The sequence below is a fragment of the Anoplophora glabripennis genome, unplaced genomic scaffold, assembly GCF_000390285.2.
Source record: "Anoplophora glabripennis isolate ALB-LARVAE unplaced genomic scaffold, Agla_2.0 scaffold944, whole genome shotgun sequence".
NCBI lineage: Eukaryota > Metazoa > Arthropoda > Insecta > Coleoptera > Cerambycidae > Anoplophora > Anoplophora glabripennis.
This window is the reverse complement of record NW_019426001.1, coordinates 1-13,183: the sequence shown is the minus strand read 5'-3', so window position 1 is coordinate 13,183 and position 13,183 is coordinate 1. Positions and strand designations below refer to the sequence as shown.

Here is a 13,183-nt window from a genome sequence, read left to right as displayed (position 1 = left end):
AAGCAATTTAGCAAACGGCAGCGGTTTTGTAAATTGTTTAATTAGCAACTTCTTCATTTTTCTCCAACTTATGGCAAGGTGATCTTGCAAATCGTACCACCATCTAGCCATACCATCCAGTCTATTTGCGACTAATTTTATCACCGTTAAATCGTCCCATCTATAGGATTCCGCTAACTCATCAACTTTGCGAACCCATAAATCTATCGATTGTTCTGCACTCTGCGGATCAAAGGTAGGTATTAACTTTTCATCACTATAACTCGGGTGGGAAGGAAAGCGCCTATGATGATTTGATTGTCTTTGCCTTTTTGTCCTTCGTCTTTTCTGTTGCTTCCTGTCGCTAGTTGAAGAACTCGAGGTCGAAGTCGACGTCGAACTTGTAGAACTGGCCCGTTGGCGTTTAGCTGCACTTAACGCCTTTTCCGCTTGTATAACTGACTGACACACTGTTGTTGACGTCGAAGGACCCGGGCGCGGGGAAAGGGATGACGTTGTAGTTTCCCTTACAAACATGATGTACTGCTAACACAAACGTCACTATGCTGTGGGTGAATTTAGGGAAGATATCCCACTTCTGATATATAAGATGAACAGGATTGTAAAAAACACCACCGAGTTCAAACAAACTAATTTAATTAGGAAAAGATATACAGCTTAAACTCGGTCTATCTATTGAAACAATAACTAACCGACTGAATAATACTTCTTTAAGCATTTCTAGGGTGATCTCATTTATAGTTTACAAAAGCCTAAACGCACGGTTGTTACAGTTTAATTTTGCGGTAGCGTAAATCATCACAATAGCGTTTAATCGCATTGTATCGCATTGTATCGCCTTTTTTGGTTACCTCGCTACCTTTGGTTCCTCGCGCTTGCCGCGGTCGAATTCCGGCCACCCGTATGCTTAGTCCGTTTTCAATTCGCGACAGTGGTACCACGGCCACTGACAGGAATTTCTCCGTCGCGCGGTGTTCCTTCCCTCCCCCTACCAATTTCTGGTTTCCGTTCTGATTCTCGCTGTGACTGTCTAAGGCGAAATGGCTGCATGTTCTTTGATGGAAAATTTGTGCATTATTTGAAGCATCCGCAAGGGATACTTTTTCATCGAGGCTCTAAATAATTCTCTAGTGTAGTGTGGTTGTCTGGATACCGTATTTTCTCGTTTGATGGAGAATTAAACTATTTTGGGAAATAGACAGCACATTTCGACTTTACGAGCTGAAGGTACAGAAGTTGAGCCCGTTTTATTAATCGAAGCTATCAGTTTCCGTCAGTAGAAGGCCCTCGTCGAGAGTGGAGGTTCGACCTCCCTTCTGTGGAAAAAAACCCTTAGTAAAAAGGTAATTTTTCTTCTCATTATTTTCACCTAGTTATACAGAGCATGCAGTGTTCTCGTGATTTAGTTTTACCGTTATTACAACCGTATTTCTATACAGGTTTTTTTTTTCTGCTTCCTCCTTCATCACCTCCGTCCTTTGGTATGTTTATTTTCTGCCTCCCCACGTCGACTGTGACGAGTTTGATTGTTGTTGGCGGAACCCCTGCTTGGTGAACTATCACCCATACGCCCCATGTGGTTTGGTGGACCTTGGCGCGGACGTCCTTCGATTTAGACAGCTAGAACTTCACCCCTCGATCCCGAGACAGGGCGACCCTGTACCAGTAACACCCCAGCAGTCATACCGAGTGAAAAAACTGATAAGTATAGCGAGTAGTTAAGGTTTTGTTGGCAACGTCTTGTTAATGTACTGTTTGTTCCTTTATATACCTAATTTGTCATTATTTACATATACGGAGTGTCTACCTTGCGAGACCCTCTCGTTAGTTATTGTTTGTGCCATTAGATACATTATTTGTCATTATTTACATTTACAGAGTGTCTACCTTGCGAGACCCTCTTGTTAATTACTGTTTGCGACATTATATACACCATTTGTCATTATTTACATATACAGAGTGTCTACCTTGCGAGACTCTCTTGTTAATTACTGTTTGTGACATTATATACACCATTTGTCATTATTTACATATACAGAGTGTCTACCTTGCGAGACTCTCTTGTTAATTACTGTTTGTGACATTATATACACCATTTGTCATTATTTACATATACAGAGTGTCTACCTTGCGAGACTCTCTTGTTAATTACTGTTTGTGACATTATATACACCATTTGTCATTATTTACATATACAGAGTGTCTACCTTGCGAGACTCTCTTGTTAATTACTGTTTGTGACATTATATACATCATTTGTCATTATTCACACCTACAGAGTGTCTACCTTACGAGGCCATTCCGCTAATTAACCGTAGTATATTCTATTTATTATTCACTAATAAATTGTTTGTTGGGGAATTGCCTGGTTTTATTTCTCGAACAAGGAATATTCTTGAATAACTGTCTCAGCTCAAGCTTTGGTTTTTTATGTTTATTTAGAGTCATCTTCTCGTCTGGGCAATTGGCTGGCCACCGCCAGGTAAAACGACCCTGAGGAGATCTAGTGAGAGAGAGCTAGTCTATACTAGGTCCTCCGGGCAGGCCTAGGATTTGACTTACCTTTTTTTTTTTGCTACACTCTTTTGCCCAGTGTAGAACCTCCCGCTAGAGGGAGTCGTAGCACAGTCTGCAATATTATGCCAACGCCTCGCCGGTCGTCAAGGCCAAGCAAAATCTGCTACGCTACCATTTTAGCGGACTCTAACAATAAACCCTAGAAAATAATTTTAAAATTCTGAAAACGTGTTTCGTGTAGTATCCAGGACATTTAAGCAATATTAAATAAATGCGATTTTTCAGTTATTTACTCAGGTTTAAGAACTAATCACAGCACGGATGAATTAATGAATTATTTAGATCACGTGACCGCTTTATATTTGTTAGACTACAACAAAACTTTTGATATCCACGGAGATTTTTGGCTTTCAAATATCACTAGAAATGAATTTTTTTCTATGCGCATAAAAAAAAACGTGGGCTTAACTTTTGGCGGCACAATATGTTAAAAAAATTCGAAAAATGTAATATTTTTCTTCCTATTTAATTATGTATCTTTTCAAGAGTTGATTTTACGCGAATATGGAAGAGGAAAAAATATGACTAGTTACAAATCGAATGAATCATGATTATTATTGTAAAAATCGAAAAAATCGCCAAAAATGGGGTTAAAACTGTCACAGATTTTTAAAGGAACATTATTATTAACCTTGCGTTGGGCCCCCAGCGTGTGTTTATAAAACATTCTCGGTTACATAAACATTGAATGTCTCGATGCCGATTTGGTTTTGCTAAATAAGTTAGTTGGGGTTCACCATTAGGCTGTTCACACTAAGTGATCAATAAAAGTAGGAAATTAAATTCCTAAAAGTATATTTAGGCCCAAAGACCAGTTATCTTGATAAAAAACTACTTTTTAGGGAATTTTTTTTGGAGTTTTTAAATTGGGTGTAGGATGTATTAGAAGTTAAAGATTCTTTGTTTAATAATTTTGTTATAAAATTTAGCAGGATAATTATTATTTAGTAAAATATTTTTTATTTTATTTATAATTTTAGGTCGATAAATGGGACTTGTTAAATGTATCGCTCTATTGATTAAACCAATAACTACACTTTTTTTGTATGTTATCGGGTGGTGAGAATTAAAATTTAAATATCTACCTGAAGAAGTGAATTTTGTAAACCATTTAGTTAAAATTAGATTATTTTTACGAATTAAAGTTAAATCAAGAAAATTGATTTTGTTTTTATTTTCAATTTCGATAGTAAATTGTAATTTTGGATGAAAATTGTTAAACTCATTTAAAATATCATTAATTTTATTTTCGGGAAATGCGATAATGCAAAGAATCTTTAACTTCTATAATACATCAAAAAATAAAACCAATAAATTCTGATCATAACTCTGTCAATTGTCAATATATTGCATTACCATATGTACAATTTTTATCTGAAAAAATTAAATCCAATTTATTTAAATACAACATTTTAGTTGCTCATAAATCGTTTAATCAATTAAATAAATTATTCACACCTTTAAAAAGCAAAACTCCTGTACTAAAACAATCTCATGTAGTATATTCTATTCCATGCAATGATTGCAATGGTCATTATATAGGTATGACATCACAAAATTTATAAATAGGGTCACGTTGACCCCGTCTCTACGACACTGCTGCTCATAAAATTTTTGAGCAGTACATCAAACATTGGTCTTAAGGTGCTAACTACACATAGCAAATTTGAAATAGAAATGTTCAGGCATTTTGGAATTATTGCAATGTTTAATTTTACATAAACTTTGACGCCCTGTATCTCGTTAAGGAGGCATTTGCGACCCTAAGTTTATTAAAACTTTTCGTCTTAATTTTTTATGTATTTATCTACCCTAGAAGTCTGTGAGCGGTTTTTTGAATATAAATGCTACCTCTTTCTATAACATTTTTTCCAAAACTGATTATTAACGGGTGTTAAAGTTAAATTTTATTTGGAGTTTTTTTGCAACACCATTTGCCACACTCATAATATTTTGACGAAATTTCGTATATGGGGGTTTTTCGGGATGAGGATTATAAATTTGCCCACCGTTTTTTCGCATTTTGTAGAGGGCGCCACATACCAGCCTTTATTTTGATTTGAATGGTTTCACCTTTTTTGTGCTACACTTTATGCGACTTTTGACTAAATATTTTTGTTCTCCTAACCTTTTGACATAAAAAAAGTATACTTTATTTGTTTCGATAAATCTATCCGTTTTCGAGAAAAACGCTAAAATAACATTGCTTGCATGTGATGAATACCAAATAATTTTAATTTATTTTCTACATTAAACATAGCATGCTTTGGAAACAAGCGCTTAGTTGCCTTGGAAACAAGTTTGTGGAGAATTAGTTTTGACAGATAGTAATTTTGTACAAGTTCTTTTGTAGTAATTGTTATCATAAAAATAATAATAAAAATGAACAACAATTACTCTAACGTGGAGTTGCGGGACATGCATTATTATTACGGTTTAGCTGCTGGCAATGCTCTTGCAGCACGACGTTTGTATCGCGAAGCATTTCCAAATAGAAACCTACCCCAATCGCGAATGTTCAGTACTATTCATCGAAGACTGGGAGAATTTGGATCGTTCAAAACTAGAATTTTTGATGTAGGTCGACAACGGAATACTAGAACAGCAGAAGCAGAAGCTCGTATTTTGAATTCGATAGAGAATAATCCCAATGTAAGTATAAGAAAAATTGCTATTCAGGAGGGCATTCCAAAGAGCTCCGTACATGAAACAATACGCGAACAAAACCTTCATCCGTACCACTACCAAAAGGTGCAAGCCTTATCTGCCGTAGATCCTGCTGCTCGTGTGAATTTCTGCAATACAATTAGAATACTTCATAATGGTGACCAAAATTTTGTTCGTAATATCCTTTTCACGGACGAAGCTGGATTTGGCCATGATGGCTTAATAAACCTCCACAATGAGCATTTTTGGTCTGATGAGAATCCTAATTTATCAATAGAGCGTGGTTATCAAAATAAGTTTTCCGTCAACGTGTGGGCCGGTATTGTAGGGGACTACTTAATTGGGCCACATTTCTTTCCACAAAGACTCAATGGTGAAGTTTACTTGGATTTTTTAAGAAACCACTTACCTATTCTATTGGAAGATGTACCACTCGGATTAAGAAATGCAATGTGGCTGCTTCAAGATGGCGCGCCACCGCATTTTAGTTTAGCGGCCAGAGAATTCTTAAATGAAACTTTTCCTGAAAGGTGGATAGGACGCGGTGGTTTTGTACAGTGGGCCCCTAGATCCCCTGACTTAAACCCAATCGATTTCTTTTTTTGGGGCTATCTGAAGACGCTTGTATACAGGACACCTGTGAATAGCGTCGATGAACTGAGAGAAAGAATTGTTGCTAATTGTGAGGTAATTAAGCAAAAGGAAGGAATATTCCATTGAGTTCGTCGGAATTTTTCAAGAATTAATTTATGCATTGAAGAGGAAGGACGTCACTTTGAACCTTTGATTTGAATGTTTAATTTGTATTTATGTATTTATTATGTATTTTAACCTTATGTTATTTTTTTATTATTTATCATTAAGCACCATCGTAACAACAAATTTTCACAAAAATTACTATCTGTCAAAACTAATTCTCCACAAACTTGTTTCCAAGGCAACTAAGCGCATGTTTCCAAAGCATAATATGTTTAATGTAGAAAATAAATCGATATGATTTCGTATTCATCGCATGCAAGCAATGTTATTTTAGGGTTTTTCTCGAAAACGGTTAGATTTATCGAAACAAATAAAATATACCTTTTTTANTTTTTTGCTACACTCTTTTGCCCAGTGTAGAACCTCCCGCTAGAGGGAGTCGTAGCAAGAAGTTAAAGATATTAAGAATTTTAAAGCAAAGTCGTATCCAATACCATATATGCACAAAGAAAAGGTAAGAGAAGAAATAGGTAAATTATTGAAAGATGAAATAATAGAAAAAGTAATACGGCATACATTAATCCATAATTAAAGTGGAGATATTAGGATTTGTTTAGACGCAAGGGCCATAAATAAATATACAGTTCCTCAGTACGAATCACCGTTAATAGTGGATGCTATATTGGGTAGAATTACTAAGGCTAATGTATTTAATAAATTGGATTTAAAACATAGCTTTTGGCTTATTCCTTTAGACATTGAATCAAGGAAGTACACCGGATTCATGATTGATGGGGAAATTTTTCAATTCAAAGTAATTCCGTTTGACTTGCAAAGTTCATGTTCAGCACTAGTAAGAGCGTTGCATAATATTTTAAATCGATATGACAAATTTGTCCTACATTACATTGATGACATCCTTCTGATACAATTGTGAACCACAGACGACAATTGGACATAATATTAAATGAACTTGACGATAACGGACTAAAATTAAACATAGACAAATGCCAATTTTATCAAAGACAAGTCGTATACTTAAGATACCAAATTGACCATACCGGTATACAAATGGACGAAGATCGAATACAAATAATAAACAGTTTAAAAGACTACAAAATTTTAAAATGTTACGCGGATTTTTGGGCATGATAAATGAGTTTTAAATGACTAATCCCGGACCTGACAAACTTTGAAATACCTTTGATAGAATTGTTAAAGAAAAATATAAAATGGACGTGGACAGAACAAGAACAAGAGATTGCATTTGAAAATATTAAAAATATATTAGTAGAAAAATTGAAATTATACCATCCAAATTAAGAGTTACCATTCACTATACGGACAGACGCATCTATACAAAGACTAGCAGGGGTATTAATACAGACACATGACAATACAGAAGTACCTATAGCTTTCACATCTCGAGTGACAAAGAAACATGAGCGAAATTATAGCGTTTCAGAGCTGGAATTGGCTAGTATTATATTTACAATAACCAAGATGAGATTTTACTTACTAGGAAACCGATTTACAATACAGACGGACAATCAAGCAGTGACATCAATTCTCAATAACAAATTTGGCAACAATCATATCCATCGATGGGCATTACTACTAAATGAATATGATTTTGATATACAGTACATACCAGGGAAACACAACATATTAGCGGACGCACTGACACGCATGGATATAAGACAAAATGATGACCAACGACTAGTAAAAATAGGAATAAATTTATTAACCAATAATGATGGAATATTTTCACTTGACATAATTATTTTAGATCAAAAGAATTTAACTTACAGAGAAAAAGAAAAATTGCTATATAAAGAACCAATTTACATAAAACAGACGAAAGACAATGATCTATATGCAGTAACTACAGACTTGACAAAACAAATAGTACGAGAATTACACAATAACTATGGACATGTAGGAATTCACCGAACTTGGAAAATATTCAGAGAAAATTGTTATAATAAACATGACAGACAAATTACGAAACATATAATCAAAAGGTGTCATATGTGCCAATTAGCGAAAGAAAAAAATATACATTACGAAGAAATACCAAAATCAATCAGAACAAACAGACCGAGACAAATAATCGCAATGGACTTCATAAGTAACTTAATACGTAGCTATAATTGTAGTAAACATAGTTTTCTCATTGTAGACACTTTTTCTAAGTATGTAAGAATATAAATCCTTGTAGAAAGACTAACACAAAGACAGTGATTCATTTACTTGACAAATACAGACAAGAAGAAGGACCTTTTGAAAATTGTATACTTGACAATGCTACATATTTTAGAAACACACGACTTACAAATTATTTCAGACAAATACAAACAAGACCACATTATAGGAGTATAAGGCATAAAGGCAAATCCTACCGAGAGATATGTTAAAGAGGTGTCAAAATACCTACGTATACTAGTACATGATGATCAGCCACAGTGGGAAAACTATTTGATAGACGTTGAACATTATTTAAACCGTATAGCGAATAACGTAACTGAAGAAAATCCCATTACAATATTTAAAAACATACAACCTGACAGACCATGGACAATTTCCACAAAAATACAGTATGACCAACTTATACAACAAGTGAATGGCAGACTATTAAAAGCGGCAGAAAAATATCAAAAACGAATGACAAGGAAAAAGACTAATATTATACATTTTAACAAGGGCGATCTGGTTGTGAGAACGCTAAGAGTTCCTAATCGAAAGGAATATAGATGTGCTAGGTTAATGCTACCCTATGACGGACCATACGTTGTTAACACCATCAATGGAACGAATAGTTACGAATTGAGATACGTAGACACAGATAAAATCAAAGGAATATATAATGTAGATCAATTACAACCATATTACGAGGATCGAGTGTAAATTTTATAATAGAAATTGATTTGACAAATTTTCTTATAACAATAAAATTTGCAAATTTTGGAAAATTGAGATGAAATTATAGTATTGAGAGCAATTTAAAAGTTAAATTAAAATTCTATTTGAATACAACACGGTGAAGAGAAAGGTTGAAATAATTGTTATAAAACTAAGAAAAATATGTGATTAAAAAAAATTGTTAGTATTAAATAGGTAGTATGAATCATTAGCAGAGAGTCGGATTACTAGAACAGAATAAATTTCAGAGATTTAAGTATAAAAATATTATCATTTTGGTCAAATAGAGTACATGCCAAAGATGTTATTAGAAAAACATAATAAAAATTAATTAGAAATCGCAAGTGACATATCAAACGAAAGCTAAAATGTCATAGTATAATTAAATAGTTGTAATATGAGTTAGAAAAATAAGTAGCAAGAGATATTAAGGTCTAAAGTAAAATTTATATATCAATAAGATGGAAATGTCAGGTAAATGTCAAAAATAAAGTTGGATCCACAAGTCATAAAATAGTACATGTAAAAGTCAAATACAAATATAGAAATAAGGAATATTTTGAAAGATAATTTAAAATTTTTGTAAAGAAACTTGAATAGGATTGTAAATTTGTAAAGTATAAAGTTAAGTGACGTGAAGTGTAAAAAGAAAACGGCATTTAAAAAGAAAAGGCATATATGTGGAAAGGGCCTAACAAGGAAGAAGAAATTAAGAGAGTAAAAAAGAAAAAAATCGAAAGATTATTGATTAGTTACCAAAAAGATTGTGTCAGAGAGAAGTGTTAAAGAAGTTAATTGATAAAAACCAGATAAAATAGAATTAGTTACCGTAAGAGAGTTGTTAAAAGAAGTAAATTGGGAGAAACCAGGAACGAGGGTTAAGAAGAATAAAACAAGCAGAACGTCCGGCGTTCCAGCAATAACAAAAAGAAGAGAATTCCAGCAGTAGATTCCGGAAATCCAGTGAGAGCCGAAAAACGAGGATACCATCAGCAGGTTCCGGAAATCCAGTGAGAGCAGAAAGACGAGGATACCAGCAGCAGGTTCCGGAAATCCAGTGTACTAGCTAAAGTAGATTGAAAAATACTATCAAAAAGGGCATAATACAAAATTTTCATATAATTAAAATTTTCATATCAAAGAAATTTGGTTTCACTATCTAAATAATTATCAAAATTTGGCCATTTTAAAATTTAATAGATATTAATATTAGAAATAAGTCAGTAACACATTGAATAAGAAATTATAGGATCAAAATTTAAATTTTACGCTGTAGGCAACCAACAATACATAAAATAAATTAAAGTAAATACACCCAGATAAAATCTTTTTCAGTGTTACAAAAATATTGTAGGAGACTTCTAAATATTCTTTAATTGTGTTTGACATTCCACATTGGATATTTATTGCTATATAAAAAACACAATCTAATAAATAAATTAATTTCTAAATAACATCTTTTGTTTAGTGTGGTGTGTTGTGTTGTTTCATGCTGAGTTGTACCTTCATTTGAACCTACTACTGAGAAGGGTCGAGAGCTAGCCAGGATAAAATAAACAACCAACATTACAACCAAAACATTTACACAAATAAATTATATATTACTGTACATAAAAAGATTGGCGCATACACAAAGACATATTCATACCCATAACAATATATATATATATACAGTGTATCCCACTGGGAATCGCCGCGATCGATATCTGGAAAAGTACTTATTTGAAAAATTTGAAAATTTGGCAATTTATCGAAGTTAGTGGGTGCAATACAACTAAAATATTTTCAAGGTCATAGCACTTCCGGTTATACCGGAAGTCGATGCTATCTTCGTTATTTTAAATGGAACACCCTATATATTTTTGCATTTTTGGATTCTACTTGAAATTCTAAGGTCACTTTGTATAACAAACCTAGTTCCTAAATTTTGTAGTTTTTGAGATATTGACATTTTTATGAAAAATTTGACAGATGCAAGGTTGTGCGAGGTCCTCTGTATTTTATTCCAGCAATTAGATATCAATTTGAGATTCNTGGGATCAGCCCTCCCAAAAGAATCTAGAGACCTTAGTGATGTTCCCGCAAAAAGTGCGCGAAAAAGCAGTGCGCAAGAACGACGTGATGAAACATTAGAGCGCTTAGAGAAGCTCGAAAGACAGTTGTTGGTAGCTTCGGCTAGTGTTCCTCCTTCTGGTTTTGCTTCAGTGGCAAATCTCAGGTTACCGCCTTTTGAGCCATCCTCAAATTTTGCTGATCCAGAAGGCTGGTGTGCCATAGTGGATTTATGGGTTGCAAAATACAACCCTGACAAGATGGAGTTAATTATGGCCCTATCCAGTGCCATGAAAGGTGAAGCTGCTAGTTGGCTGGTTGCCGCTAAACCTATTGAAAAAGACTGGGTAACGCTAAAGGCAGAATTGCTAGCTGTTTTTGCGAAACCCTTAGATCCGCTGGAACAGTTCTCGGAAGCTGTGAACGGCAAGAAGAATATTCCAGAAGATACTACCCTCATCGACGAAATGCTTCATTCAATGAGAACAGTGCTTGCTCTTCTGAAGAATCGCGAGAGTGATGAAGCCTTCGCGGTCCTTGTGGCTTGCTATTTTGGTTCTACGCGGGAAGCTTTTGTCAGAAGAAGGTTCCAAGCAGAGAAGCCCAGAGATGCCAAAAGTATGTGTACTATGCTACAAGGGAGACTTGGAAAGCGACCGGCGCTATCTCCTTCCGGTCTTCATACTGGATTGAAGCGTCAAGCACCATCTCCCAAACACGAAAAGGTTTCCTTCTTCTCAGGACGATGCCATAATTGTGGACGACCCGGACATCGATCGATCCATTGCAGAAGGCGACAATTTCCAGCTACCACAAGCCGCAGCGAAACTCGAGGTCCCGAAACTAGGGCTGTTATCTGTTATACCTGTGGGAAACCGGACCATATCTCCCCCAATTGTCCTTCTGCAAGCAGAAAATCGAGGCCTGATGTCCCAGAGAAGCGAGTCAGCATATGTGAAAAGCAGTCCCTGCCAGTTGGACAGCTCAAGCTGATTTCCGGTGAGATCTTTCCTTTTTTATTTGACACAGGTTCAGATTGTTCTCTTGTTAAAGAAAGTTGTGCAAATCATTTTAATGGTAAACGTTTTAATAATTTAACCTCACTGAAAGGCATTGGTTTTGGCTCTTTTTTAAATAATAGTCAAATATTGACAGTCGTGGATATTCAAGGAATTCATGTTGAGCTATTATTTTTCGTTGTGCCTGATAATTTCATGTCTGCTCAAATTGTTATTGGTAAAGATTTAATAACTCAAAATATCAGTGTACGATACAACGCAGATGGTTTATTTTTTTACCGAGAATGTAAGATACAAACAGTCGAACGAGAAGCAATAAATTTCAATAGCATAGAAACAGATGTTACGGGTGCTGATAGGCAAAATTTAGTAACTGTCTTGTCCAAGTACCTCAATAATTTTGTTCTGGGAGTCCCGTCGGGGCGTGTAAAAACAGGTAGTTTAGAAATTCGTTTAAAGGACCCAGCTAAATATGTTCAAAGGAGACCGTACCGATTGTCTTCTGCGGAGCGCGACATTGTCAGAAATAAAATAGATGAATTATTACGTGCTAATATTATCACACCTAGTAGTTCTCCGTTTTCTAGCCCTATGATTTTGGTTAAAAAGAAAGACGGTTCAGACCGTATTTGTGTTGATTATAGGGAACTGAACGCCAATACAGTTCCAGATAAATATCCTTTACCACTTATAAGTGATCAGATCAATAGATTACACGGAGCTTATTATTTCACTTCATTAGACATGGCGTCTGGTTTTCATCAGATTCCTGTTCATCCAAACTCTGTTGAAAAAACTGCTTTTGTTACACCTGAAGGGCAATTTGCCTATTTAACAGTCCCATTTGGTCTCATGAATGCGCCAAGTGTTTACCAACGGGCCATTGACAAAGCTTTAGGTAATCTACGCCACACTTATGCAATTGTTTATATCGATGACATTTTAATCCCTTCTGTCTCAATTTCTGAAGGCCTCGAACGCCTTGACTGTGTTCTTAAAACTCTTGTAGATGCTGGTTTTTCTTTTAACTTTAAAAAATGTAAGTTCCTTAAATTGGAAGTTGAATATTTGGGTTTTTCCGTGAGAGCTGGAGAATTGCGTCCTAATCCTGGGAAAACTGCAGCTCTGGTCAATTCTCCTATACCAAACACACCTACGCAAGTTCGTCAATTTCTTGGATTAGCTTCATATTTTCGAACATTTATACCCAATTTTTCAAAAATTGCTGCTCCATTATACCAATTAAC

The 13,183-nt window shown here is 34.9% G+C and overlaps 1 protein-coding gene and 1 long non-coding RNA gene across 2 annotated transcripts; both read left to right on the top strand.

The window, feature by feature from the left end:
- The first annotated feature begins 1,040 nt into the window (after positions 1-1,040).
- Positions 1,041-2,361, top strand: LOC111693093. Its single transcript, XR_002763323.1, has 2 exons — positions 1,041-1,343; positions 1,440-2,361. It is a non-coding gene; the product is annotated as an uncharacterized LOC111693093 (long non-coding RNA).
- Positions 2,362-4,959: 2,598 nt separating this feature from the next.
- On the top strand, positions 4,960-13,172 carry LOC111693092 (the record flags this gene model as incomplete). The annotated part of the gene is made up of 2 exons (XM_023457232.1): positions 4,960-5,229; positions 10,875-13,172. Coding segments are annotated over exons 1-2 (2,568 nt in total), but the record flags the coding sequence as incomplete, so codon positions are not given.
- Between the last annotated feature and the right edge of the window lie 11 nt (positions 13,173-13,183).